This window comes from Eublepharis macularius, chromosome 1, assembly GCF_028583425.1.
Source record: "Eublepharis macularius isolate TG4126 chromosome 1, MPM_Emac_v1.0, whole genome shotgun sequence".
NCBI classification, from domain to species: domain Eukaryota; kingdom Metazoa; phylum Chordata; class Lepidosauria; order Squamata; family Eublepharidae; genus Eublepharis; species Eublepharis macularius.
Genome location: NC_072790.1, coordinates 30,485,788 through 30,511,975, shown reverse-complemented (window position 1 = coordinate 30,511,975; position 26,188 = coordinate 30,485,788). Strand labels below are relative to the sequence as shown.

Here is a 26,188-nt window from a genome sequence, read left to right as displayed (position 1 = left end):
CCTTGTTGAGTGCATGTGCCTTGCTATGCACATTTGAATGGGAAAGGCTCTGTGTGGCTTTGATTCTTTCCCCTTCTGCCTCTTGCACGTGTGCGCGCGCACACACACAATAGTAGGTTAGGCAGAAAGAATGCCATGGGGTTCCCAGATACAACCCCCATTATAGCTGCATGGAGCTCCCAGAAGCATTGTTATTGGTCCCACCTCTGAGCTCTGACTGATGAGAGTACCCCCATGATGTGTTCGAGCTGGATGGCTCTAGGAATGTTTAGATAAGATAGGTCATTCCACATCTAAGTTTGGGATGTTACAGAAAATTTTTATGACAAAGTAGGCTTATCTTGTTTGAAGTGGAAATAAGCTGGATTTCCTGGTGGGGAAGTGGTATTTACACTACCGTGGGGAGGGGTGGGGGAGGGCAGGGAATAGAGAAAATTCAACATACCAACACCATCTTTCGGTCTTCCTCTCCTGGCTTGTGATCCTCTCAGTGGTGGTGATGGGGGAATCTCAGATGGATTTCCAGTCCAGCACCTCTCTTGTCCAGGAATGGTGCACACAGCACGCTCCTTTACATGGCTCTCAAATTTTGGTGTTGTGGGTAGCAAGCCTTTTAACTTTGGAACCGATTGGCGGAAAGTCCTCTTGGAGGGAATTTTCTGTTTGTATCCCAAGATCTACCAAGGATCCTAGGTCTAGGACCGAACTGCGAATGCTGGAGTCCAGCCAGAACGGGGTTGGCAGCCAATGCTAGGGGATTCATCGAATGGGTATAGGAGGGAAAGATATCAGGAAACAATGTTAACTCAGCAATATTAACTAGCTGTCACATCAGAGAGCAGTATTAACCATGTAACATGGACTAGCTGTCCTGCAGTTGGAAGTGTGATGGCTCCTATTGTTCTGAGACCTTGCAGGCAAAAAAGGTGTACCTTTGAAAAATCTAATTGAAACATCTTTTCAGTTTAAAGGCCTGACAAGATTTTATGGCCTTCAAGGTGACAGCAGATGTATGAAAAGAACAGGAGAAAGAGAGTAGCAGTAGCTACATAGCTGTAGCTCTAGGAATGAACCAATAGTGCCATTAACATGTTCTCCAACAGTTTACAGTTTTTGTTTTCCTGCAAAACAAAGTATATTAATTGTGGAGACTGTAGTGCTTATAGCGATGATTATCTGGGTAGTTGATGCAATTGTGGCTCTCTGATTTGATGTTTCGGAACAAATCCCCATTGGCCCTAAAAGATAGGTAGCCACATGCAAATTTTTTTGTTCTCTCATTCAAATCTTTTTCTGATCCTTGATTGAATCCCAGAATAAAAATCTGCTTCGGGGTTGTATAGAAAATAATGTTGTTTCTTAAAATGTTGTAGCCAATAATCCTTGATAGCCATAAGTATCCCTGGTGGGAGGTAAATAGGGCTACCTGTCTCGGATTTCAAAACAAGAGAAAACTGGTCCTTAGCAAATGGCAGAAAGGAGTATTTGCTCTGCTTCAGGTAGGGTTCTCATGAGAACCAGTGGATGAAGTGGCGGGAGTGTTGGACTAGGATCTGGGAGGCCCAGTTTTGAACCCCCATCTTGCCGTGGAAGCTCGCTGGGTGAGTTTGGGCCATTCACACACTCTCAGCCTAAACTCCCTCACTGGGTTGTTATGATGATAAAATGGAGGAGAGGTGAGTTAAATTACTTTGGGTCCTCGTTGGGGAGAAATGTGAGGTACAAATGAAAAAATAAGGCTTCCTTGTAGTTTCCACAGCCTCTGGTGGGGCTAGATGGTGATCTTTGTGCAGGATAACAGGAGTTTTATTAGCCATAGCATTTAGCTTATCTTAGATCTCCTGTAAAGTTTTAGAAACCAGGAAGGCTTGATTAGCTAATAGTTGAAAATTGCAGGGCTTTTTTTCAGCTGGAATGTGGTGGAATGGAGTTCCGGCACCTCTTGAAAATGGTCACATGGCTAGTGGCCCCGCCCCCCGATGTCTAAACAGAGGGGAGTTTAGATTGCCCTCCGCAGCGCAGGGGACAATCTAAACTCTCCCCTGTCTGGAGATCAGAGGGTGGGGCCACTGGCCATGTGACCATTTTTGCCGAGGGCGATTTAAACTTTTAAAAAATCCCTCCCCCCTTGTTCCAGCTGACCCAAAGTGACATCATCGTGCAGTCCTGAGTTCCACCACCTCTTTTCCCAGAAAAAAAGCCCTGGAAAATTGAAATAGGATTTTTGAACTGTGCTATGAGGTTGGGAAGAAACGGCAGGCACTTGGGGAGGGGGCAGGGACTTTAGATGGCAATGGGGCAAATGAGCTGGCCAGAGATATTAGTAGCTTCCTGGGTCTGATTTTATAAGATGGTTAGGCCATGTTGGTAGCTTAACGTCACAACTGCTTCCCCTCCCCCCCCACCACAGCAATAAGAAAAAAAAATTGCAGTGAGGAACCAGTGTACTAGAATCAGTGGACACCCAGAGACATTTTCTTCTATATACTGGGTAATGCCTTTTCCATATAGAGACCCTTCCTGATGATTATTTCAGGTCCCCTTCCCCAGCCCCAACCTCCCAAGTGGGCAACAAATATTATAAAATATAATAATAATAAATGCGCTTATATACCGCTTTTCTAGGCAGGTTAGTTCACTGTTCTGAGTGGGGAACAAAGTCAGTATTATTATTTCCCCCCAAATGGTGGTGGGGAGCTGGGGCTGAGAGGCGTGACTTACCCAAAGCCACTTGCTGAGCTCATGGCAGTAGAGGGATTCAAACCAGCAGAGTGCTGATTTGTGGCCCAACCACTATGATGCAGCACAATATCAATACCTCAAGTTTGCCTGTTGCAGCTTGCTTCAATAAAATAAAACTTGCCATGGTATTCTTTATACTTTTGTTTATTTTGGCTGTAACAGACTAACATGGCTACCCTGCTGGAATTTCTAACTTTCTCACTAAACATGACACACTCTTTACCATTAGTTTGGTAATTTTGCAGATATGAAGAATTATTTACGTGCCCAGGTTAGGCCAGAATAGTTAACAATGCAGAGAGATTCATCCTAAAACTAGAATGAAACGAGGTTGGAATTTAACAATACACTATAAAACAATTTATCTTCCCCCCACCCACTTGTCTACAATATATGTTAGATGCTACTGGGGGATGCTTTGATTCCCATCCGATAGTTCATAGCATATTTCCTCCTAAAATAAATGTTTATTTTTCTTTTGTTTAAGGGATTTAATATGCTATTTCTTCCTCTCTGTTATGTCTGTTTAAACAATTCAGGCCTGTGAGGCACATTATTGGTGCTGTGTTTTTTTGTTCACAGTTAATTAAGATAATAATGTGAAGTGTATGAAAATTAGTGTATATCACATAGAGGGTAACAGTCACTTGGACTTTAGTATAAAAGCTCCATTCTGGCCTAAGTTTTCATATGTGAATGACTTCTTTATGGTCTTGGAATGAATTATGGTATCTCCTTAGAAGAAAATTCAGTTGAAAACAAGAGTTTAGCAGAGATTCATGTAACAGAATGGGATGTGAAATGGGCTGCTATCTTTTTATACTAGAAAAATATAAAGAAAAAAAAAAGCCTCACACAAATAATATTTGGTTCATTCCTTTTAATTTTTTGCACTTGCAGGTTCTAATTCTGGCTGGGTGGAAAATGTCTGATAAAACACAGTTTAAATAAAGCATGAATTACCTTGAAATACGCTTACCTGGTAAAACTGAATGTCGAGAGCTGGGTGCTTTGGGGTGACGGAGAGGGAGGGACATGTGACTGCAAATTTGCAGAGCTGGTCTGACCAGAAAGAGAGCTGCCCCAGGCAGATGTGAGACAAAACAGGGACCGGAATGCTGGAGAAGAGTGGAAATTTACCAGGGCTTTTCTTGCAGGCCGGTGTAAGAGGCTGTTTTTCTGACCGTTGCAATTGTTGTCCACCAAGACCAAGTTGGATTCTCTGCCGCGTCTGTTCCAGAGGGGAACATTGAAAGAAATTAAATAAAAGGAGTCCATTATTGGAGCTGTCTTAGACTTTTAAAAAAAAGAGTGTTCCATCAGGGTCTTGGTTTCTCTTGAATCTCCAGACACGGTGAGTATGCTTTGGCAGCTTAAGGCAAATAAGGCTAAGTGACATAAATAAAGAGATTCTTTAGCTTATTGGTGGTTTTCTGTAATAAGCTGCAGAGATGCCAGGCAGTTTCTAGTCTGTCGTTGCTTTTTTTTTTATTGCTTTATGGTGGTTTATCTTGAGCTATGCAAACTAATTTATTGCTTGGCATATTTAACTCACCTGTCAATAGAAACTCAGAGCAGCTCTGAACCATACCGCTGGCATTACATAACACACCGGCTCTTTTATCAAATACTATGTATTTAGTGTCCATGGTATATCTTTTAAGATTAGGGGCATTTCTAATAAGAGAATATATTTTTATATTTAATAAGAAAATATATTTTAAATGTAATTTGCTGTACCTGCTTTGTGCTTCAGGCTTTATTCAAAAGCAGGCTAATAAAACAGGGACGACTACCGCATGTTATAATGTATGTTGGACGTAATGCAGTTTCTTGCGATTATAAATCAGGAATCTTTGTGGCTGGAAGCTCTATAATAACTTGTTGCAGAAGTCTAAAAATGGCGAGCTCCTCAGCTGAGCAAATACTTGCAGCTTCCCACCTTAAGAAACGTATAGGAGCCTAAGCCAAGGTTCCTAAAATCGCATGATTGTACAATGGCGATCAAAGGAGCTCACTTACTGCTTAGAAATTTTCTCATAGGAGCGTACCTGAGCAAGGTAAGAATGGCAGCTAGAAAAAAAAGCTTTAATTTTGTGCTGTAAGAGCTCCTTAAAGTGCAAGCTAATGGCTTACTTGATGGGCCGTCCGGTCAGTTTGTGTTTGCAAATGACCTCTGCTGTTTTGGTTGTTCCTTGCACTGCTCTGCATCCTGTGATCCCTACACCTTTTTTCCTATTCTGAGCCTGTTTCCATATAAGAAACTGCCTTTGAGACCCAGTGTGGTACAATGGTTAGACATGGAAGCCCCACGTTCAAATCCCAGCTCTGCCACGGAAGCTCTCCGGGTGACCTTGGGCCAATCCGGGACACTTTTAAATGAATCTATCTCATAGGGTTCTTGTGAGCATAAAATGGTTGGGGGGGGAGAATATAGCAAGCCACTTTGGGTCCCATTGGCAAGAAAAGTGAAGTATAATTGAAATGAAATCGACTAAAGGTGTATAGATCCTCCTGTGCTGGGTGTGGATGGGGGATTCCTGTGGTCTCTCTTCCCAGCCCTGATTCTGCATCTCCTCTCCCCTTATCAGGGCCCTTAATGTTGAGTCATTGGCATGGCACCTATACTCTACCGTGGTTTTTTTCATTTAGAAATCGTAAAGCACATCTGCTTCATAATCCTCTCTTCTCATTCTCTGTTTACCTTCCTGATTTATTCTGGTATGTATGGGTGCAAATGTGAGATTATGGTGTGTGTGGGGGGGGGGCGCCGGGGGGGGAACCAAGCCTGCAATACCTGGAGGAGGAGTTTCACATACAACGGGGGAAGTGGAAAATTTTGGACGAGTGTAGTGAGGCAAAAGCGGAATTGAGTGTGACGAGTCTGCTGATCTGGGCAGGCTTTGAATGACTAGGAGATTGCTAGCTATCTGGGATGTGAGCTCACGAAGGAACCCACACTTTGAGCTCAAAGATCCTGCTAGGCCTGAGTATGTTTCCATAGGTCTGCTTGTCTTGTGTGATTCTGTGCCAGGCTAGGACATCAACGAATTTGGAATTATTGGCAAGGAGGAGTGGGGATGAGATTGGGATAAGTGGGCTACAGGGGCGGAATCCAGGGCATCAGCAAATACCAGCAACAGGAAAAGGACAATGTCTTTCACCCACAAGAAGGCTGGAGTGGAAGTCAAGAGCAAAGCACTCAAAGCACCACCAGTCTCTCTGAACTAACCCTCAGCTGTGATACTGAGAGTCGAGTCTCCAGCCCTACCGGGAGTTAAACAAGAAGTCAACCCTGCAAGGTAGGACTCCTGCAGGTTGAGTTCCTCAAAACTGTTCCTTGATAGCTGTAGCCAAAATAGGCCAAAATACTGGATGTAGAGTGAAGCCCCAAAACCCAAATAATGCCACAGAAACACGGTTAATATTATTAAAGAAATGTGCAAAAGATGACGAGTAACGAAATGTGCAAGGCAGGAAAGAGAATAATAAAACTAAATACCTTTCCTAAAATACTGTTCAGGCTTCGGTCCTCTGACACAGATGTTGCCTTGTTGGTCTAGAAGCACAGAGTCCAAATTAAACTCCAAAGTCCTGGCCCAACATTTATACAGGTTGCCAGGTCCAGAGCACAACAGAGTTATGTAGCAGCAAGTATCCACCAGCAGCCACAACCGGAGGGGAGTGGAAGCCAGAATGAAGACTCCTGCTTTATTGCCACGCCGCCTGCGGTATAGCCTTATCCCGCTGGACCAATCAAAGAGTGTTGCTAGGCCTTGTGAACACGTTCCTCTGCAGAAGAAACGGGTTCACAACCAGAGCAACTTACCCACACCCAAGATTCCTTGCGCTGAGTAGATGGCATGAGTGTGACATTCCCTCTCAGCCTTGAAGCTATTTGATCACTTGCCCGTGCCTCAGTTCCATCCCATCATAAGAAACCAGCTCTCCAATTCCATCTCTGTGCAGCAGAGCCCAGGATATGTGCACTGACCCCCCCATTATGATGATTTTGCCCTGGTTCCAACTTTCTATTTATCCTCCTGATTTACTTGTGAAAGTCCCACGTGGAGGTGTCACTGCTTAAACTTGTGCAAAATGTTGTGATGTTCGTTCGGTTTCTGAAGCAGACCCTGAAATGCTGCCTTTTAAAAGAGCCGTAGAAAGGATATGAAAATGCCGTGTAACAATTCAGCTTTGCTGAAATGATGCTGTGCTATTGTTGCTAATAGTCAAAGCGACGGCAACTTAGAATTCAGCATCAGAACAGGAAGGAACCTCTTAAGTGTAGCTATCAAAACAAATCAGGTTGAACTTGTGTTTGCTTTCAAGTTCCTTGTTGCAAATCAAATATTCCACGCATCTCCTCGGCGATGTGTAGACAGGCTGAACGGGTTTCTGAACCTTCTGCGGTAGCTTCTTGGCCCATTCGACACTGTCTGTTGTCTGTTAGAACACCTTGTTCTGCAGAAGTTTGGAATGATCACAACTAATTTTCCAGCTCTTTACTAAATTAACGCATCAAACAAGTCGCCCCATGTTGGCCCGTCTAAGGACTATTCTGTGTTGTGAGAAGGTGGTCAGTCATGGCTTGAACCACTGATTTTTCAGATAGTCCTCGGCGTGCTTACCATTGGGGAACTGAACACACGCACAAATGAACTTACGAAACCGCTTTATGCCAAGCGAGAGTATTGACTCGTGAAGCTTATGACTGTCTATTATGACTGGCAGTGGCTCTCTTAGATGGAAATCTTCCATATTACCGACTGTCTGATCCTGTACCTCGATGCCCCTTAACTTTTGATCTACTGTCATGTACCAGGTCCACAACTTTATCGTCAAATGACCATCAAGCAACAAGTAAAAGGGAAAAAAAGACATTAAAAACAGCAGTCCAGAGTAGTGAAAACTGATGCTATCCAGCTCCGTTTCTCCTTTTCATGGGATTTCGGTGGGGCTGTGAACATTCTGAACTGGGCTCAGTAATGGGCTGCATAAAATTCTGTTAGTTGGGGAGATAAGTTGACTTACAAATTTAAGATTTGTCTCTTCTTGAAGTTGCGCTCACCTGTTTATTACCGCAGCTTGGGTTCGTTTCTTAGATTTGCCATGCAAATTGACATGCAAGTGTTGTCGTGGTGCAAAGCTGTGTCAAGGACCCTTGGTTTAGAAGTGTGGGATAAACATGTTAAATAAAGCGTTGTTGGCTAGTTTGGAGCTGCAGTCCTTTGTAGAAAAACATAACCTAGCCACAGTTATTCAACCTGTAGTATGATTAATGCCATGCCTTCTACATGGGGCTAATTGAGAGCAAAAACTTTAGTTGGTCCAGCACACAACTGTGCATCTAAAGCTATCTCCATATCTGGTTCGATTGGCGCCTACTTTGGTGGTTTTCAGGCACCACATGAAGATGTTTTTGCTTTCCTAGGATTTTAATGACCTCCTGTGTATTAAACTTGCCACTGCTTTATCTTGTTAATGGTACATTTGTCAGTGTCTCTCCCCGCCCCCCCCGCCCCCATTTTAACATATATTGCTAAAAAGCTGTAAAGCAGGTTTATAGTTATTTGGAATTATAAAGCAGTAATCCAGAGGAACTAGCCATGTTAGTCTGTAGTAGCAAAATAGTAAAGAGTCCAGTAGCACCTTTAAGACTAACCAACTTTATTTCACCATAAGCTTTCAAGAGTAACAGCTCCCTTCATCAGCTGCAGCTGTGGCTCTCAAAAACTTACGCTACAGTAAAGTTGGTTAGTCTTAAAGGTGCTACTGGACTCTTTACTAAAGCAGTAATGTAATGCTGATCTGGAACACAGTTATTTAGAAGCGACTTCTGCTGGTGGTGATGCATTTCCATTCCAACTGAGCTTGCTTGCAATTCTGTCCCTAAGGCTACACTTGTACCTGTGGTTTCTCCCATCCCTGAACTTTCTCTGAGCACCGAAGTTCAGAAAGTTCTTCTCTATCTCTGAGAAGCCCTCTTGCTCCCCCTACTGGTTGGTGCCCAGAGAAGACCTTTGCAGTGGCTGTAAAGGCTGGCAAATCACAAGCAGATCCTGGACCCTGACTGTAATAGCCTGAGGTTGGCTTCTTTGCCTGGGCTGAAGGTTGCTGTGATGGAATTCACTTTAATGAAAGGTTTCCACAGTGCAGCATTCAGAGTGGAAGTAAAGGCGTTAACAACTGCCTGGAAGGAGAGATTGATTGACAGGTTGCTCCTTCCTCTCTTGATTGGATAGTCAGAATGACAGTTGATGCTGACAGGAATTTTTTTCAGTTCCGTTGTGACTCTGACAAGGAGGTTCAGACTTGTTCCCCTCTGAAGTGAGAGAAAAGTAAACGTTTGCCATAACTGTAATAACATTGTCTTAAGGAAGACTTTTCAGTTAAAGGGCTCAAGTGTAAAAGCCAGCACAAGTTGAAACCCATTTACACAGACAAGATAGAACTGGGGGGTTGGGGGGTTGGCAGAGTGAGTGGGTAGTGAGTGGAGACTCACATCCAGCCAAGTGAACAGGGTTATGTCTTATTGAAGAATAATAATTCCTGCCTGGTGTTTAGAAAGGGAGTTTTAGCTCTAAGGAGGACCTCGGGTTTGCTGTAAAGGAAAAAACTGTGTTGAACAAACATCAGGACACCTAAGTTGTAAAAGGAAATCTGTGGAGAAACGTTGTTTTGACCTGAGTGTGAAACTATAAACCTCTCACTCTTAAGAATGGTAAACATTGAAACTAAGCTGCAAGCAAACTATTGTGTTTCTTCCCTCAGCATTTCATCCCCTGCCTTTCCAGATTCCATCCATGCCTATTCAATAAAGTTGCTGTTTCTTTTGTGAGTTACTCAGCCTCCACTGCCATTTCATGTAAAGAAGAGGGCTCTTGCTTCTCCCCTATCAATTTTCTCGGCTGGGCTAAAAAACCTCTACTCTCATCTGCATTATAGTGATAGATCAATATCCCTGTGGTATCTTCTATCATTCCAGTGAGCAGAGCTTGCTTTCTGATTTATTTATTCATTCATTTAAAATATTTCTACTCATCATTAGGAGAGTGCGGTTCAGGAATCTGATTCGGAAAAAATGCCCGAATTGGACCCAATCCGTAAAGATGCGGGATTTCCGAATCAAAGCTTTCTGAACCATTTGTAATGCTTCAGAAAGCTTCAGGGCTGAGTTTAAAGGGCCCCGCTGCTGCTTGCAAGCAGCGGCAGGGCCCTTTAAACATCACCACAGCCCCACCCCCACCCCCGACTTACCTTGTCGTTGGCAGCGGTGGCTCCGGCCCTCCCTGCTGCCCGCAGAGCGATGGAGGAGGCGGAGAAAGCCCTTCCTGCCCCTCAAACGGCCGCCGCAGCACTGTGGCCATTTGAGGGGCAGGAAGGGCTGGAGGAGGTGGCTCCGGCCTTCCCCACTGCCCTGCAAGCTTAGGAGGCGGTGTGGCAGCAGAGGAGCTGGCTGGCTCCAGGCCGTTGCCGTGGCAACCCGCCACCCAGCTGATGACCCCCCACTCTCCCTCCGGCCAGGTAAGTGGGTGGGGGGGTGAAGGGGTTGCCCCAGGGGGGTGGGAGGCAGGGCTGGAGGTGTTGCCCCCCCTCACTTCAGTATGCTCTGAATATTTACGGAGTATACCAAAGTGAGTAAAATACCACCGCTTCGAAATTATGGTATTTCCGAATTCCCCCCCCCCCCCCGCTTCAGGGAAACCCGAAGCAGGAAACCCAAATCTTTTCAGGCTGCACCCCCCCTACTCATCATTCCTTTTAGCTCAAGTTTGATACCTTCCTCCAGCTTAAATGGCTCTTCTGTTGAACAAAGACTCCATAGGCTGAAGGAAGGCAACTTGGAGGATGGTTAGATCCGCCCTGCTGTCTTCCATGGTTGTAATAAGGATTGAAAGCGCAATGTATTTCTAAGGCAGTTAAATGTATTCAAAACACCTTGAACCTTGGGACTTACACACTTGAGGACTGAGTTTTTAAAAGATCTGCAGAGAGTTCCAAACTTAGAATTCCCAGGGCATGTTTAGCTTTCATGGGTAATAAATGCAGATTCCTTGCGTTCTTTGTGTTGAACTCTTCAGTATGAACACTTTTGTATATTTGTGTAGGTTTATATCACATCAGTACGAACCCCAGATTACTTCCCAGTCCAGTTTGCTGTTTGATCACAGGTTGCTGATGAATGTTTTTCTCTGTTTTGTTTAGAGCAAACCTCAGATCTTGGAAGAAAAATAAAACTTGATGAAAACAAAAATGCCTTTGTTTAGCAAATCATACAAAAATCCTGCTGAGATTGTGAAAACATTGCAAGAAAACCTGGCCATATTGGAAAAGCAGGATAAAAAGACAGAGAAGGTATGAGATAATGTATCAAATGGTGATGTTAAGTCAAGATTTATTTACTATATAGTTGGAGAGTTATGTAAAGTGTTTGGAATGGCTGTGATATAATTATTTATTATGGTTCTTACCTGCATGTATAATATTATGGCATGCCACAACAAATATTCTTCCACTTTAAGAGCCACCCCAAAAATTCAGGAGCCAGACTTATATTTCACCCATCAAGGTTTTATATTTTAATAACAATAATTGCTGCCATAAATCCTAATCTTAAACTCATCACAGCTTCTTTGTCATTTTTAAAGCTATAACAGAAGTGTTATAGCATATAAATAAATATAGGGGTAATCCTCGCTGTAATCACAACAAAAATCTAACCCCTCATGTAATAAACTTTGTACTTCTACAGCAAATCTCCAGGAGGCACTTGCAATAAATGATTGCTAAAAATACTAGGCAGCAAAATAAAAATTCTAGGCAATGTGATAGTGCCTGGGGGTTTGTCTGTTATGGTGTATGTATTGCGTCCTATTTGAACTCGCAAAATTTTCTGGTGGTAGCTTTTCATATACCTCAACTGCCCTGTTTCCATGTTGAATTTTAGGCCTTTGTGGATCATCCCATTTGCTTTGATCCCTGGTGTTCACGGTCCCTTTCTAAGTATCTTTTGCCAAGGTACTAGAGTTTTGCAAGATGCAAGGGTCTCTTTATCTAATTAGCTGTTAACCACCAGTGGATTCTGTAGAACCAGGGCTCATTTCCAGGGGGAATGCACAGGAACGCAGTTCCGGCAGTTCCCCAAAGAGGTCACATGTCAGGTGGCCCTGCCCACCTGACTCTCAGCCATTTTGGGCTTGTTTCAGCCTAGATTGGGGCTGAAACAGCACAGATCAGGCCTCTGACAGGTGGTGGATCACTCTGCCACTCAGCAGATCCTGACCATTATGGGCCCCTTTTTGGCCATTTTCAGCCCCTTTTTGCCATTTTGGGCCCAAATTCGGCCCTGAATGGCCAGGATTGGGTCCAAAACAGCCAGGATAGGTGATGTCAGCGGGTGTGGCATATGCAAATCAGTTATGCTAATGACACACTTCTGATGATGGCAAGGGGTGTGGCATATGCTAATGGTTATGCTAATGAGTTCCTCCACCTCTTTTTCTACAAATGACCCCTGCGTAGAACATATTTTCAGCTACACCTGTAGCCTTTACAGGGTTTGTTGAAATATCTGTCAAGATCTGTTTTAAATTCCAAAACAAGCCATTTGCTCTACAGCCACAAAGGGAAAGAAACTTGGGGGTGGGGGGGGTGGGAAGGGGTACGAAGTGTGTGTTCTCTGGGCAGCTGAAAGCCCTCACCATTTAAGCAGTGGACTGCAGTTGTTAAAGCACAAGCACAAGGTTATAATAAATAGCTAAATGCATCAGACTGAAGTGAGCAGAACTCACCCCTCTACTCGGCCAGTGTTGTTCAGAAATTGGTTTTCTGGTTGCTAAGTTGCTCTTGTCTCCTAGGCATCTGAAGGAGTCTCCAAATCGCTCAAAGCCATGAAGGAGATTCTGTGCGGGGCCACGGACAAGGAGCCACCTACAGAGGTCGTGGCTCACTTAGCCCAAGAACTGTACAACAGCGGCCTTTTGATCGCTCTCATAGCCAACCTGCAGCTGATAGATTTTGAGGTAAGCCAATATGACGCTGAAAATCCTGCTGAGGTTCAAGCATTTTTGCTTGGCCCAGGTAGTGCACGTGTCTGTGCGGGTGGTAAAACAATTGTTTCAGTGATTTTTAAGCCTTTTTGAAACGATCCTCCTCTTGTCCACTTCATTAGTACATATCTTTAGATGTGCAGAGTGATCTGCAGGGAAGCTGAGGCTTGCTTTCGTCAAAGATTTTCAGAAAAGCACCAATGAAGAAAAAGTTCTTGAAGTGGTTGGGTGGTGTGGGGAGGGGGCAATGACATGTAATCTTGCCTTATTTTTAGTGAATATTTCTGAAATAAAATAGATACGCCCTCATTATACACACACCTTTTAAATCTTGGTGAACAGTGGAACTTTAAGAACTGTTCTGTTGGGTGCCCCTGACTATTGCATAAAATGAGCCTAGATCTTTAACTGCCGTTGGGGTGTGAAGATGGGGAGGAGATTGTAGCAGGAACCACTTGAAGCATAACAAAAATAAATACGTACTTCTTGTCCAAAAAGAGGCAAAAAAGAGTGCGTCCACCTTTCTCAAAATGTGCTGTCTGGACAAGCCTTAAAGAAAAAGTATGGGAAGGAGCTTAAAAATGCCTGGCAATGACCCATCGCGGGGAGGCTTTTCTTAGGGGAACAATTCCTCATGACTTGAAGAACAAGCCTTTTTTGTTTGGTTGTTTCCTATCTGTTTTTATGAAGAGAAATTCAGTCAGTTTTCCTTTCGTCTCTAAAATTCTCACAGGACTGACCTGAAACAGACACTTTTTTATTATTTGGCTGCGTTACAATCTTATATTAAGCTCCCACCCTTTAGTCGACAGTGTATTAGATTCAGCCAGCTGTATTTTTCTCCTCTCACCCAATTCCCCTCCTTACTACAATCAGTGGACAAGCTACATCCAGCCCTTTGTCTATTTTATTTGGGGTGGGGGCTGCATGCAGTTGCCCAAATTCAGTGTTTCAGGGTGGCAGGGGCGTAATGTAAAATCCACACTACAATTCTAAGGAGAAGGCAGTGAATATTAATAGGAACCATGCAAGGACCTGAGATGGTGGAGGGATTGAAGTGGAATGAAAGGTAGCCGAGTAGTAGTCTGTTCTTTTTACTCAGATAGGTGGGCTGTACCGTAGGGAGATGGTCTCAAAAATGTGTCACTAAAGAGTCACAGAGACCGTAGACTTCACCACTATGTACTATCTGTTGCCTTATGCCCTATCTGTTGCTTCCGGTATGAGCGACTGTCTCTTGCTTTAAATATGATCCTACTGGGTAGTTCTATGTTGTTTAATGTCAGTCTTAGAATTATGTTGTTTCATCATTTCTTCAACTCTATATTGGATTTTTGCTGATGTTATGTCTTTGTAAATTTGCATTTATATACCCTATGGCATTTTTAATTGAAATGTCCTTGATATTGACTGTACTAATCACACACTATGTAATCTGTCTTGAGTCTCAGTGAGAAAGGCGGATTATAAATTACACAAACAAACAAACGTGATTCCATCTCCAGACTTGGAAAACATGCTTGTGTTTGTTGGTTGTTGTGGGTTTTCCGGGCTGTATTGCCGTGGTCTTGGCATTGTAGTTCCTGACGTTTCACCAGCAGCTATGGCTGGCATCTTCAGAGGTGTAGCACCAAAAGACAGAGATCACACTGTGACACTGAGAGATCTCTGTCTTTTGGTGCTACACCTCTGAAGATGCCAGCCACAGCTGCTGGTGAAACGTCAGGAACTACAATGCCAAGACCACGGCAATACAGCCCGGAAAACCCACAACAACCATCGTTCTCCAGCCATGAAAGCCTTCGACAATACATGCTTGTGTTTCTTTGAATAGGGCAAAAAGGATGTCTCCCAAATATTCAACAACATCTTAAGAAGGCAGATTGGAACTCGGAGTCCTACAGTGGAATATGTCAGTGCCCATCCACATATCCTGTTTATGCTTCTCAAAGGGTAGGTGCTGCATTGAGATGTCGGGTGTGTGTGTGGGTTGGTGTGTGTGTGACCCAAATGAAAATCTTCTTGGGAGCTATGCCTCAGCTGGTTCTTTCTTCACACCCCTGGCACCTCATGGTGACTCTTGAGGGTCCCTCTGGTCTTGTCAATCTCTTGCTTCACTTTCCTGGGTGAATAATTAAGTTTTAAGCATGCCAGACCATGTGGTATTTATATTATTTATAATATGCCTTCCTCACTGAGACTCAAGGTGGATTATGTAGTGTAAGTCAATATGATCAATAACAAGGGCATTCAATAAACAACACAAATGTGGGAATTTGGGGGGAAATGCTCTATATAGTGGCTAGTAACATTCAAGAATTTATAACGGTCAGTTGATTTCTGATACAAAGCAATGCTTTATATGTCCCTTTCATGCAGAAATGTAACATTTTAATTTTGAAGCCATAGAAAAATGTCTCTGTATATTTTCAGGGAGGAAAACAGAAATGAGAGGGGAAATTGACATACATGTAATACTTTACTGTCAAAGGGAACTTATTTAGCTGCTTTAACAAACACAGAGAACATCATTTAATTATGATATTAGAATGTATTAATTGGCATGTTTATGGAATTTAAAAGTTCAAATGCCTTCGTTTTCTGCAAGTATGCCCGTAAATACACCTGATACTAAAGTGACAGCTGCAAACTGCTGCCCCCTCCGCTATCTTAGCACGTCATTCAGCCCCAAAAAAGAAAAAGACATATTTCATAGAAGTTCTTTTCAGTGCTCTGTCTAAAGGGATGATGCCGGAGAAGTCCAGATTTCTAAGAACTGTCACCTTCTTTGCAGTTAAAACTGCATTTCATCTTTGAGAATCGGACAAGTTCCGATGCTGCAAGATCAATCATATATTGTGCATTAGATTACATGCTGTTACTTTTCTCCATAGTATTTATGCCTAAAATAACTTTCTTCAAACTCTAGATATGAAACACCCCAGGTTGCCTTACGTTGTGGAATTATGTTGAGGGAATGTGTTCGGCATGAGCCTTTGGCCAAAATTGTACTCTTCTCAGATCAGTTCAGAGATTTCTTCCAATATGTGGGAATCTCAACTTTTGACATATCCTCTGATGCTTTTGCTACTTTTAAGGTAAATGGTTGATCACTACAAGATTTTAGTACTGAAATGAATGTGTGTAAAATGAGCTTATTTATGTGGATAAGGATGATCTGGTAGACGTTATATACTTCCCAAAGGCCTCAAAGACTCCTGAACAAGATGAGCAGTCATGGAGTAAGATGAGAAGTGATGCTGTAAGAGGACATAGATGCAGAGGAGTTAGCTGTGTTAGTCTGTAGTAGCAAAATCAAAAAGAGTCCAGTAGCACCTTTAAGACTAACCAATTTTATTGTAGCATAAGCTTTCGAGAATCAAGTTCTCTTTGTCAGATGCATGATACAGAGACTGGTCTGACAAAGAGAACTTGATTCTCGAAAGCTTATGCTACAATAAAATTGCTTAGTCTTAAAGGTGCTACTGGAGTCTTTTTGATTTTGTAAGAGGGCAGATCCTCTTATGGATTAAAAATTGGTTTAACAGGAATCAGAGTAGGAACAAATGGACGGTTCTTACAACGGAGGGTAGTAAGCAGTGGGATCCCAAGAAGATCAGTATTGGGGCTGGTGCTATTTAATTTGTTCACAAATCATCTCAGGGTGAGAGAGACAGTGGCCGATTTTGTTGATGACACCCAATTATTGAAGATGATGAAATCAAAGCTGATGGTTGCCTGCTCACCCAGTTGGAGAAATCCTCCCGGAGCTCTTCACAGTGTGGCAAATAAAGTTCAGTGTAAGTAAATGCAAGGCGATGCACTTTGGAGGGAAAAGAATCACAACTTTAAATATACTGATGGGGTCTGAACTGCCTGAGATTGTGAAGGGAAAGCTCTTGGGGCTGTAGTAGGAAGCTCAATGAAAAAAGGCAAACTCCTCCTAGGGATTATTAAGAAAGGAATTGAAAATAAAGTCAGTGTTTTAATGCCCTTGTATAGATATGCAGTGTAGCTGCATTTGGAATTTGTCATGCCGTTCTGCTTGCTGTATTTCAAAAAAGATATTGCTGAGCTGGGGAAGTACAGAAGAGGGCAACCGAGATGGTTAAGTGGTTAGAGAACCTTTCCTAGTTGGAAAAGCTAAAAAGACTAGGACTTGGTCGTTCAGAAAAAGATGACGGAGGCAGGGGGGAGACCCATAACCAAGTTGCATAAAATTACGCTCAGAGTGGGGAGAGGACATTTTTTTCCCCTCTCTCGTAATGCTGGTACTCAGAGGTGCCAAATGATACTGGTTCTGGACAGACACATGGAAGTGCTACTTTACTCAACGAGGGATTATATTGTGGAGTTTACTGCCACTAGAGGTAGTGATGGCTGCTAGCATAGATGACTTTCAAAGCTAATTAAACCTAGATGGACCTGCCTTTCGTGATTGGCAGTTGGCCAAGATGACTAACAGGGAACCTCCATGTGCAGAGGCAGAAAACATCCAAATACTGACGCTAGCTGGCAACACCAGGGGAAGGCCTGGACCTCCATGCCTTTTTTGTTGGCACTCCAGGGCAAGGGCTTGACCACTGTGCGGAACAGGACACTGGGCTAGATGGGACCCGTGAGAGTCATGGGGGGAATCCCATCTTTTATGACCCCCTCCCTGTCGTCCTCTCTGCCACCCTCCTGCTGGGGAGGTCACCCTCTCTCAACCTCCTTACTGTCTCACTCGCATGCTAGCCAGCCTGCCCACTGCCCTGTTTCCCACTTGCTTCCTTGCCAGGCCACCCCGCTGCTCTTTTGCCAGCAAGGGTACCGGCAGCACCGCTTCCTCTATGGGTTGTGTGGCAGCAACTCCTCAATCTCCACCCATTTTCCTCGTCAGCCAGAAATGTAGGATGTGGAGTCTGCCCAAATACAGACTTCACGTCTCCAAATTTGGCTTTTGGGTAACTCCTGTTTTTAAAAAGTTTTTGCATTGTCTGCAAACCTCTGGATTCCCCTCGGTTGGTAGAAAACTCTTCCTCCTTTGAACATAACCACAATCTCTGGATTTAAGAATCTGTAGCTGGAATCATGTTGAGAATTAAATATAACAGGCAGGGAACCCACAAGGACTTGTGGTGTTCACTTGGTTTTCTACTGTATCCCTTTCCCCACACAATTTTCTATCCTATGCTTTCCTTTCATCCTCCCCACCCCGCACCGCAGGCTTTGCTTTCCAATACAAGACCCTCTCTGTCTACATCACTTTCCAACTTGGATTAGAGCATGCCTTGTCATTTTGAAGTAAAGAGCAGGAGGCAACCACTGCATGTAGAATTCATTACAGAAGTCTCATTCTAAAGAAATGTTCTTTGAGAATCAGGACTGGTCTTTGGGGATTATTTTGATGCAATCAGTTGACAACAAACCGAATGTGTCTAGCAGATGTTTTCTTGCATGGAATATTGTCACAAACTGTTCTTTCCTCACTTGAGATGGAAAAGGCCAACAAAACTCGGCTGTTTCTTTGATTAGTTCAGTCCTCACTTCCATCAAAATCTCTCTTGCTAACGTAAGAGTGGTTAAGAGCAGCGGGACTCTAATCTGGAGAACCAGGTTTGATTCCCCACTCCTCCACTTGAAGCCAGCTGGGTGACCTTGGGCCAGTCACAGCTTCTAGGAGCTCTTTCAGCCCCACCCACCTCACAGGGTGTTTTGTTGTGGGGATAATAATAACATACTTTGTAAACCGCTCTGAGTGGGCATTAAGTTGTCCTGAAGGGCGGTCTATAAATCTATTATTATTATTATTATTATTACTACTACTACTACTACTACTACTACTACTACTACTACTACTACTACTACTACTACTTTAAAAGTTTTTTTTCTAGGAAAAAACCCTCAATTTTACAAAATTTAAATTTTAGGGAAGCATGGAATCTAAAGGCTCATTTACTGATTTAATGGTAGCACTAGACCATATTAAATCATAGTATTTCCCCCACTGTCCTATGAGCTACAGAATGTTGGTTTGCAGCAGTTCTCTCCCAGCACTCAGTACGATCAACGAGTAGCTGAAGAGTCTTGTGGGGCTGGACAAAGATCGCCCCCCTGTCATGTTGGCTGCTTCATTAGAGAGTCCCATAAGAAGTTCAACTCTGAAGTCTTACGTGTGACTTTAATTTTCTTTCGATCTCACCAAAGAGTTTATATGCTTAGAGGTATTTTCTTTCCCATAATAAGCTTCACTGTTAGGCCTAAAAAAAGATGCATGGGGGGAAAGCTAACAGTGCAATCCTGTCAGAGTTGCCCATTTTTGAAGTCATTGACTTCAGTGGACTTAGAAGGGGATAACTTTGTTTAGGATTGCACTAAATGTCAATGTCAATTCATACCTATTAAATGCTTTGGAGCTTTAAAAATTGATGGGTACATCCTTGTCCCATAGAGTCTAACATACCTTTTAAGGTCCAGTGCTGCCAATTTACCTAGTCGCTTGAAATGATCTAAGAGTAAGCTTTGGATCCTCTGCCTTCCTTCTCCATGCACACGTACCCATCTCTGTGTGGGTGGGTGTGGGTGTGTTGTAGGTATAGGGGTGTGTGTGTGTGTGTGCTGAGGATGATTTCATTCTCTCGTTAACTCTTTTTCCAGGACCTGTTAACAAGGCACAAATTGCTGGTTGCAGAATTATTACAGCAAAACTATGACATGGTAAGGACTTCTGCCTTTTGCCTTTTTTGTTTTTAAGAGGCATTTTAAATTTTTTGTTAGCAACTGCTATGTGAGGCTACTGCTGTTGAGCTGTGCTTTTACCATTCTATCAAAACACAGCAGGGTCTGCTACCGCTTTACAGGTTACGAAATCGTGTTGACCTTTACACTGAGGAACGTTTCAGGCTGTCTCTGCTGTATTCATCGTGGCTGTTTGACTAAAACAGAAGCCATATGGCAGGAGAGAAGTCCAGAAGTGACTGTGGCACCCTCAGGACGCAGGGCACCTTTGGACCTCTGTAACTAGAGCTCCTGTCTCCCCACCTCTCCTGGCTGTGCCCTTTCTTTTATTGCCAGGGACAAAGGAGGCAGGTTGTTCTTGGAAATAATATTTTTCCTTTTTCTCTTTAGTTTTTTGAGGATTATGAAAAGCTGCTTCATTCTGAGAATTATGTAACAAAGAGGCAGTCATTAATGGTAAGATGAAACCATTTGTTTGTTTCTGCTCGCTCTGAACACTTCAGACTTTAAAATGCCAAATTTGTGTTGATTTTTCTCCTGCTTTTTCTCAGTGCTCATGAAAATCAGAACTGTAGCTCCTGCTGTCCATGTATCTAATACGCTTTGAAGAATTTTACCACATTCAAGAATTCCTTTATTTCTTCCAAATGAAAAATTACCTGGGAAAAGTATTGCGGAAAAGGCATTTTAGCTTTGTTTCTTTCTGTAGCGGCTGGGGAAAATGCAGCTCATCTGGTTTAACTGCCAGAGCAACATTGTCTTGTTTGCAATATGGTTCTCAAGCATTTGGTGCATGCGTTCAGGGCATGGTTTGTTGTAGTGGTTAAGAGCACGGGACTCTAATCTGGAGAACTGGGTTTGATTCCCCACTCCTCCACTTGAAGCCAGCTGGGTGGCCTTGGGTCAGTCACAGCTTCTAGCTCTCTCAGCCCCACTCACCTCACAGGGTGTTTATTGTTGTGGGGATAATAAGAACATACTTGGTAAACCGTTCTGAGTGGGTGTTAAGTCATCCTGAAGGGCGGTATATGAATCGAACATTGTTGTTATATGGATTATGAGCTTCAACTCGACCCCCTCATTATTTTCAAGAGGGACTGAAAACACGGGCACCAGGCGGTTGCTTTAGGCTGGCGGTGCACCAGGACGTCATCATCTTTGCAATGTGACTCAAAACAAACCGTGGCTAAAATGGTTGACCAGGTCCTGTTGTCCGGCTACCAGCAGTGAGAGGCAACTGAGAGATCTGGGAACAGGGTTTGGGCACAGAGTGTTGGAAGAAGCATAGAGATGCTACCTGCCGCCCACTGGCTTCCAAGTAATTTACAGAGCCCTTGTTTCTGTCCATGTTTTCCGTAGCTGCTGGGCGAGTTGATTTTGGATCGACATAACTTTAGCATCATGTCCAAGTATGTCAGCAAACCAGAGAACCTGAAGCTGCTCATGAACATGTTGCGCGACAAAAGCCCCAACATCCAGTACGAGGCTTTCCATGTCTTCAAGGTAAAGCAGAGATCAGAGCACCAGCCACCCTTTGGCCTTGCCTGCTTAAGGGGCTGATTGAATTTGGTTGCAGGGTGAGGTTGGGGCTGCGGGTGGCTTGGGCAAGCTGTCCCTACTCACTTCACATTATTCTACATACAGACAAGATACTGAACAGGGAGATCCTGGGCTTAAATGAATGGTTCTGATGTTGCTTTCCTCCTGCCTTTAATCGACTGTGGCTCAGTGGAAGAGCCTCAGCTTTGCGTGCAGAAAGTCCCAGGTTCAATCCCTGGCATCTCCAGTTAAAAGGACCAGGTAGTAGGTGGTATGAAAGTCCTTGAGACCCTAAAGAGACACTGCGAGCCTGACCTTGATGGGCCAACGGTCTGATTCAGTGTAAAGCAGCTCCAAGACGTCTTCTGGTCTCACCCCAGATACTGCCTTGGGGCCAAAAATGGAGTGAGCAGGCCTGTTCTTGTTTCCCTCTCCTTCTGAGGATGGTTGACTTTGTTTCTGGCTTTGCTCTTCTTTTTTCTAATGCGCATCTATAGAAGCAGCTGGTTATCCCTGGATGACAGCTTGATGTGTATCTGGTTCGTTGCCACGACAAAGGCGTGGCTGGCCAGTCCGAGGTGACCCGAGTGATGTTATACATAAAGCAGCCCTTGGAGCTGGTGTGGAAAGGAGGAGCGCAGCTGTGTGAGGGTGTCTTCACATGTGCAATTTAAAGAGGTTCTTGTATTGCACAACCAGTCACTCCTGTCTTTTTGGCATTTGTTAACGCAGCACTCCAGACAACCTAAAATGTCTCCATAACTTACTCATCTGAAAAGTGAATTTTTATGCTTATTTTTGCTTTGTTGCTCTCATAGAAAGCTCATAAATATGTGTTTGTGCCCCCGCCCCAATATTTTGGTTGTAACAAGGTATGGAAAAGAGCTATGAAGGTTTAGAAGGATATTTCCTCTTCTGGGAGGTTCTTGATTTGAAAATACAACTGTTGGCAGAGTGTTACAAACATACCTATTCCCTTCATGGCTGGTGACAATTTGTGCTCTTAGATTTTTGTGACTGCCCCTTCTTAACAGCTGTCCGATCAGTTCTGTATAATATTTGAGTTTTTCCCGTCTTCTCTTCCCCACCCCAGTGATTGCTATCACCTTCCCTAGCAATGAGTTACATAGATTGCTTTTCCATGAATCATTTCAGCCTGAAGAATGAGTAATCAAGATTATTTACCTGTGAATCTATCAGGAGCTCCTTTATTGAAGTTTGGCAGCTGAAAGATAAGCAAGTGAAAGCACGCGCGAAGCATGCTTTGGGAACTAATGCTTAGCATCTGCCACCAAACTAATTCTTGTGTCTTTTGTTTGTGAAATAAATAAACGTCCATTATTATGCTGGGCAGGGGGAGCGTAGGGGAAAGACCCATATAATACAGACTCCCTTGAGTGGGCATATTTCACACCTTCTTGGGTCTTGTAGAACTCAATAGAAGCAGCTGAGCTGGTCCCTATCTGCACAGCAACTCTCCTTCATCTGAAGATCCTCAATTTGGGTACCAGTTTCTTTGTGTACTCCTGGTGTGTGATAAAATCCTGAGAATTGTTCCAGTATTCCAGTCTGGAGATTGAGTGAGTGAGCCAATACAGAAGTTACTGCGGCGGGTCCTGTGTTAAAAGAGTACTTCTGGATCTATACCAAAGGTCCATCTAGTACAACATCCCATTTCCCATAGTGGCCAACCAGATACCTCCAGAAGGCTTTACCAGCCTTTGACTCGCGCCCTCCTGAAATTGGTATTCAGAGTTCTGCTGCCTCTGAACATGGAGATTCCACCTGACCATCATGGGTAATAGTAGGCATTGATGGACCTATACAGCATAAATGTGTCTAATCTCCTTCTAAAGCCATCTAAGTGGCCGCCATCGCATCCTGTGGCAGTCCTTTCCTTAAGTGTGGAGAAGTACATTGATTTTGCCTACGCTGAATTTGTTTCCCATCGATTGTATTGGATATCCCTCCAAGTTTTCAGGGCTTTTTCAGGGGGAATCAACTGCTCATGTGAGAGTGGCTACTTGCAAGGAAAGTATAACATTAGTGAACGGGACTTGCAAAAATATGGTGCCTCCTGTTTCACTTTTAGAACAAATGCATCTTGCAGTTCTGCTCTTTGCAGAGGAGCCATATTCTTCTGTGAGTCACACATGCCCTGGCTCTGAAATGTTCCTCTAAGGAGAACGAGAATGCAAGTCGTTGTGCTGGTCCAAGAGAAACTTACAGACTTCCAAGGTTCCCATGTTGTGTTCTCCTAGTTCCCCCATTCAGGCATCTCTCTACTTTATACAAAAGTAGAGTGCTAGAAGTGCAGGGATACCCCTCCGCTGTTGTCATCAGGCATTGGATCCTGTGAATCTGTTCCTCTAGCAGAGGCATGTGCTTCCATTGTAATGCAGCTTTTCCTGACGAAATGCTTAGCTCAGAGGCCTGAGCCCGCTGGAGAGTTTTTGCAAACTGAAAGGTTTTCAGTTGTGAGCCTCTTCCATCAGCCCCCTCCCAGTGCTATTCCTTGCAGCCCCCTGACTCTCAGAAGTGGCACTTCAGGGGGGCATTCTGGGCTGCAGCAGGAGGGGAATGGCAAGAAAGCTGCCCTCTGTGAACACAAATCCGTTCACAGAGACCTTCCAGTGGAACCAAGCTAGAGACTATTCTTCATGCTTAAGTCGGTGAATAAGGCTGCTAATCTGTTTGTGGTGCCTTCTGTTTCATAGTTCTCCAAGGCTTTGGCTATATGGTGCCCCCAGCATGTTTGGCACAAAACTGGAAGTGTTGAAAGAAACCCCCTGAGGAACATTACTTAGAAGTGTCCTCATAGTTTTGCCCGCCAACTACTCTTTGCTGCATCAGGACTGCAGTGCCGCTGCTCATTTTGTGATCTCATGGGAATGCTTGCTGTGTACACAGATGAGAAATCATGGTGGTCAGTGTACAGGTGCTATGTGATTCGGGGGAGTTGTATCTGAACAAATCCTCAGTCTCCAAAAGTTGTTTGTAGAAGCCCCCTAACTCGATGGTATCCTCCCACTTTTATCTGCCATCCAGCTGGTGGCAGGGGTGTTGTTGCATGGCTTATTAACCCTGCAGTTTCATACGTATTTGAGCAATACTTAAATCACTTGACTTCCGCGCTGGCTGTGACCTGGGAGCCGTGCTGAAACTCCCTTGTGTGAATCTGCAGAGTACCATGTCTTCACTGCTCTTCATCAATGTGCCCTGAACAATTAGAGATATAGAAGACTTCTGCAATGCATGGGGCTGCCCTTGAAGGCTATTTTAATGCTCCGGTTGGTGAAAAATGTCCTTTTCCCATGGGTGTTCTATTGGAGCATACGGAAGTGGCGCTTCATGGCTTGGCTTGGCTTGGCTTGGCTTGGCTTGAAGGAATCTTCTGGGTAGAATTCAGGAGGGTTATATTAGCCTGCAGCACTTCTAGCTAGTTTCAGACTCCAGTCCACCTGAATTTTCAGCTCTGTGGCCCGCTGAGATCTTTGTAATCATCAAGAATTCACATCCTCTGATTTGAACTCCTGATCCTATGTGTATGGATTAGTTAGGTTTACTCAGTGGTAGGCTCTCTGTACTTGCTCACTGATCTGCTTTGTCACATATATATATATGGATTAGAGCACATTACACTCGGCAATACACATGTATGCTAGTGAACTTTTATAAACTCTGTATGAACTTTGCTGTAGTTTTCTTTCTAACTTGTCGTATAACCAAGCAGTACTTTAATCTTTGACAACTAAAGATAGTGGTCAGTATCCAGATTAATGTTCTCTAATCACAGAATGGACCAATGATGATCTACTCAACTTTTCCTGTCATTTTTACTGATCTATAGTTTTTATCTTGCAGCTGGACACAGTGTCACTTTTTGGCTAATTATAATATCATATGGTTGAAAATATGAATAATTGAGTCTTAAACCAATCATAGTTTACCTATGAAAAAGATCTTAGATTTTTGTATAAGATAACCTATAAAAGTGCCAACTCAGATAGTAGGTCAAGAGTTCTGGCTGAAGTCATTCTCATAAAGATCATATCATTGTAATGTATGCTATGGGAATCTTAATGCATTTCATAAAAAATCTGCTTGTTTTAAACTTAGAATTAATTAAGAAATGTTAGGAAACCTAATGCTTATTGCCTTTCTTTGTTCCATCTTGGTAGGATTTATATTAATAAGCATTTATGTTTTGCTATATTGCTTCATTAAAAAGGCGAGAGTTTATTTTAATAAAACAGAACTTTAAACTCTAAAGAATTGTCTTTGAGTCTTGGGGGGAGAATATTGCAAGAGCCTTATTTAAAGAACCCTCTTTAAATAAGAAAAAGCTGTTTTCCAGGTCTCAGTTAAGGGTCTGAATGCTGTCCAAAGAGTAAAAAATGAAATCTTTAGTCTGAAACAGTGGAAGCCTTAATTAGGCACAGATAATAATCTGTTACAACTTCTTCATAACGTCACACTATATTCTAGAGCTGAGCTGCGCCATTTTAGTTGTAGGTCAAATCCAAGTTGAAATAGTTGTGTGGAATTTCTGGTGGCCGATTTCCTAGTGATCTAATGGAAGTGCTTCTCTAAATGGTTCTTAGAGCTAAACTACAAGAGACAAATTACACGAGGACACTCACGTGAAGGGAGTAGCAATGTTAGCCCAGAAGCTGAGTTTTAAAAGGTATCGGAAGGCTGTCAGTTTCCCTTCTCTACAGAGCCCTAAAGATTACTCCTCAGAGGCTTTGTTTATTCCCTCTTGGCCTCTTTGAAGGGGAGGTGAAGAAGAAATAAACCCCCTGAGGAGGGATATTTGCAGGCTCTGTAGAGATTGACAAAGCCTTCTGATTGGTCTTTTAAAACTCAGCTTCCCGGCTAACATTGTGACTCCCTTCATCTGAGCGTCCTCGTATAATTCGTCTCTTGTTGTTCAGCTCTTAGTTTTGTTTTTCAATTTTCATATGAAGTGCCTAGTCTTGGTCTATCCTTTATTTTTTTCTTTGTTCAGTAGTATACCAGTCGATAGAAAATACTACACACTGCCTTGTTGAGACTCTATGGAAATATCATTGGAACCAGGCAGAACCAGTAAATTCTATGTGAGTTTCTTACGGGAGAAGAATATAGGTCTC

At 43.3% G+C, this 26,188-nt stretch overlaps 1 protein-coding gene across 2 annotated transcripts in view; it reads left to right on the top strand.

Annotated features, from left to right (window-relative positions):
- Positions 1–26,188, top strand: part of CAB39L (calcium binding protein 39 like) — a 31,020-nt gene that overhangs the window by 2,306 nt on the left and 2,526 nt on the right. Inside the window, exons 2-9 of one of the 2 annotated variants that reach the window (XM_054981373.1) lie at positions 3,900–4,096; positions 10,951–11,100; positions 12,603–12,767; positions 14,629–14,747; positions 15,724–15,892; positions 19,434–19,493; positions 19,905–19,970; positions 20,874–21,017. In XM_054981373.1, the coding sequence (XP_054837348.1) occupies positions 10,987–11,100; positions 12,603–12,767; positions 14,629–14,747; positions 15,724–15,892; positions 19,434–19,493; positions 19,905–19,970; positions 20,874–21,017 (837 nt within the window). In that variant the 5' untranslated portion in view covers positions 3,900–4,096; positions 10,951–10,986. The remainder of the gene's footprint in view (positions 1–3,899; positions 4,097–10,950; positions 11,101–12,602; positions 12,768–14,628; positions 14,748–15,723; positions 15,893–19,433; positions 19,494–19,904; positions 19,971–20,873; positions 21,018–26,188) is intronic. The other variant, XM_054981381.1, reaches the window with a different exon arrangement.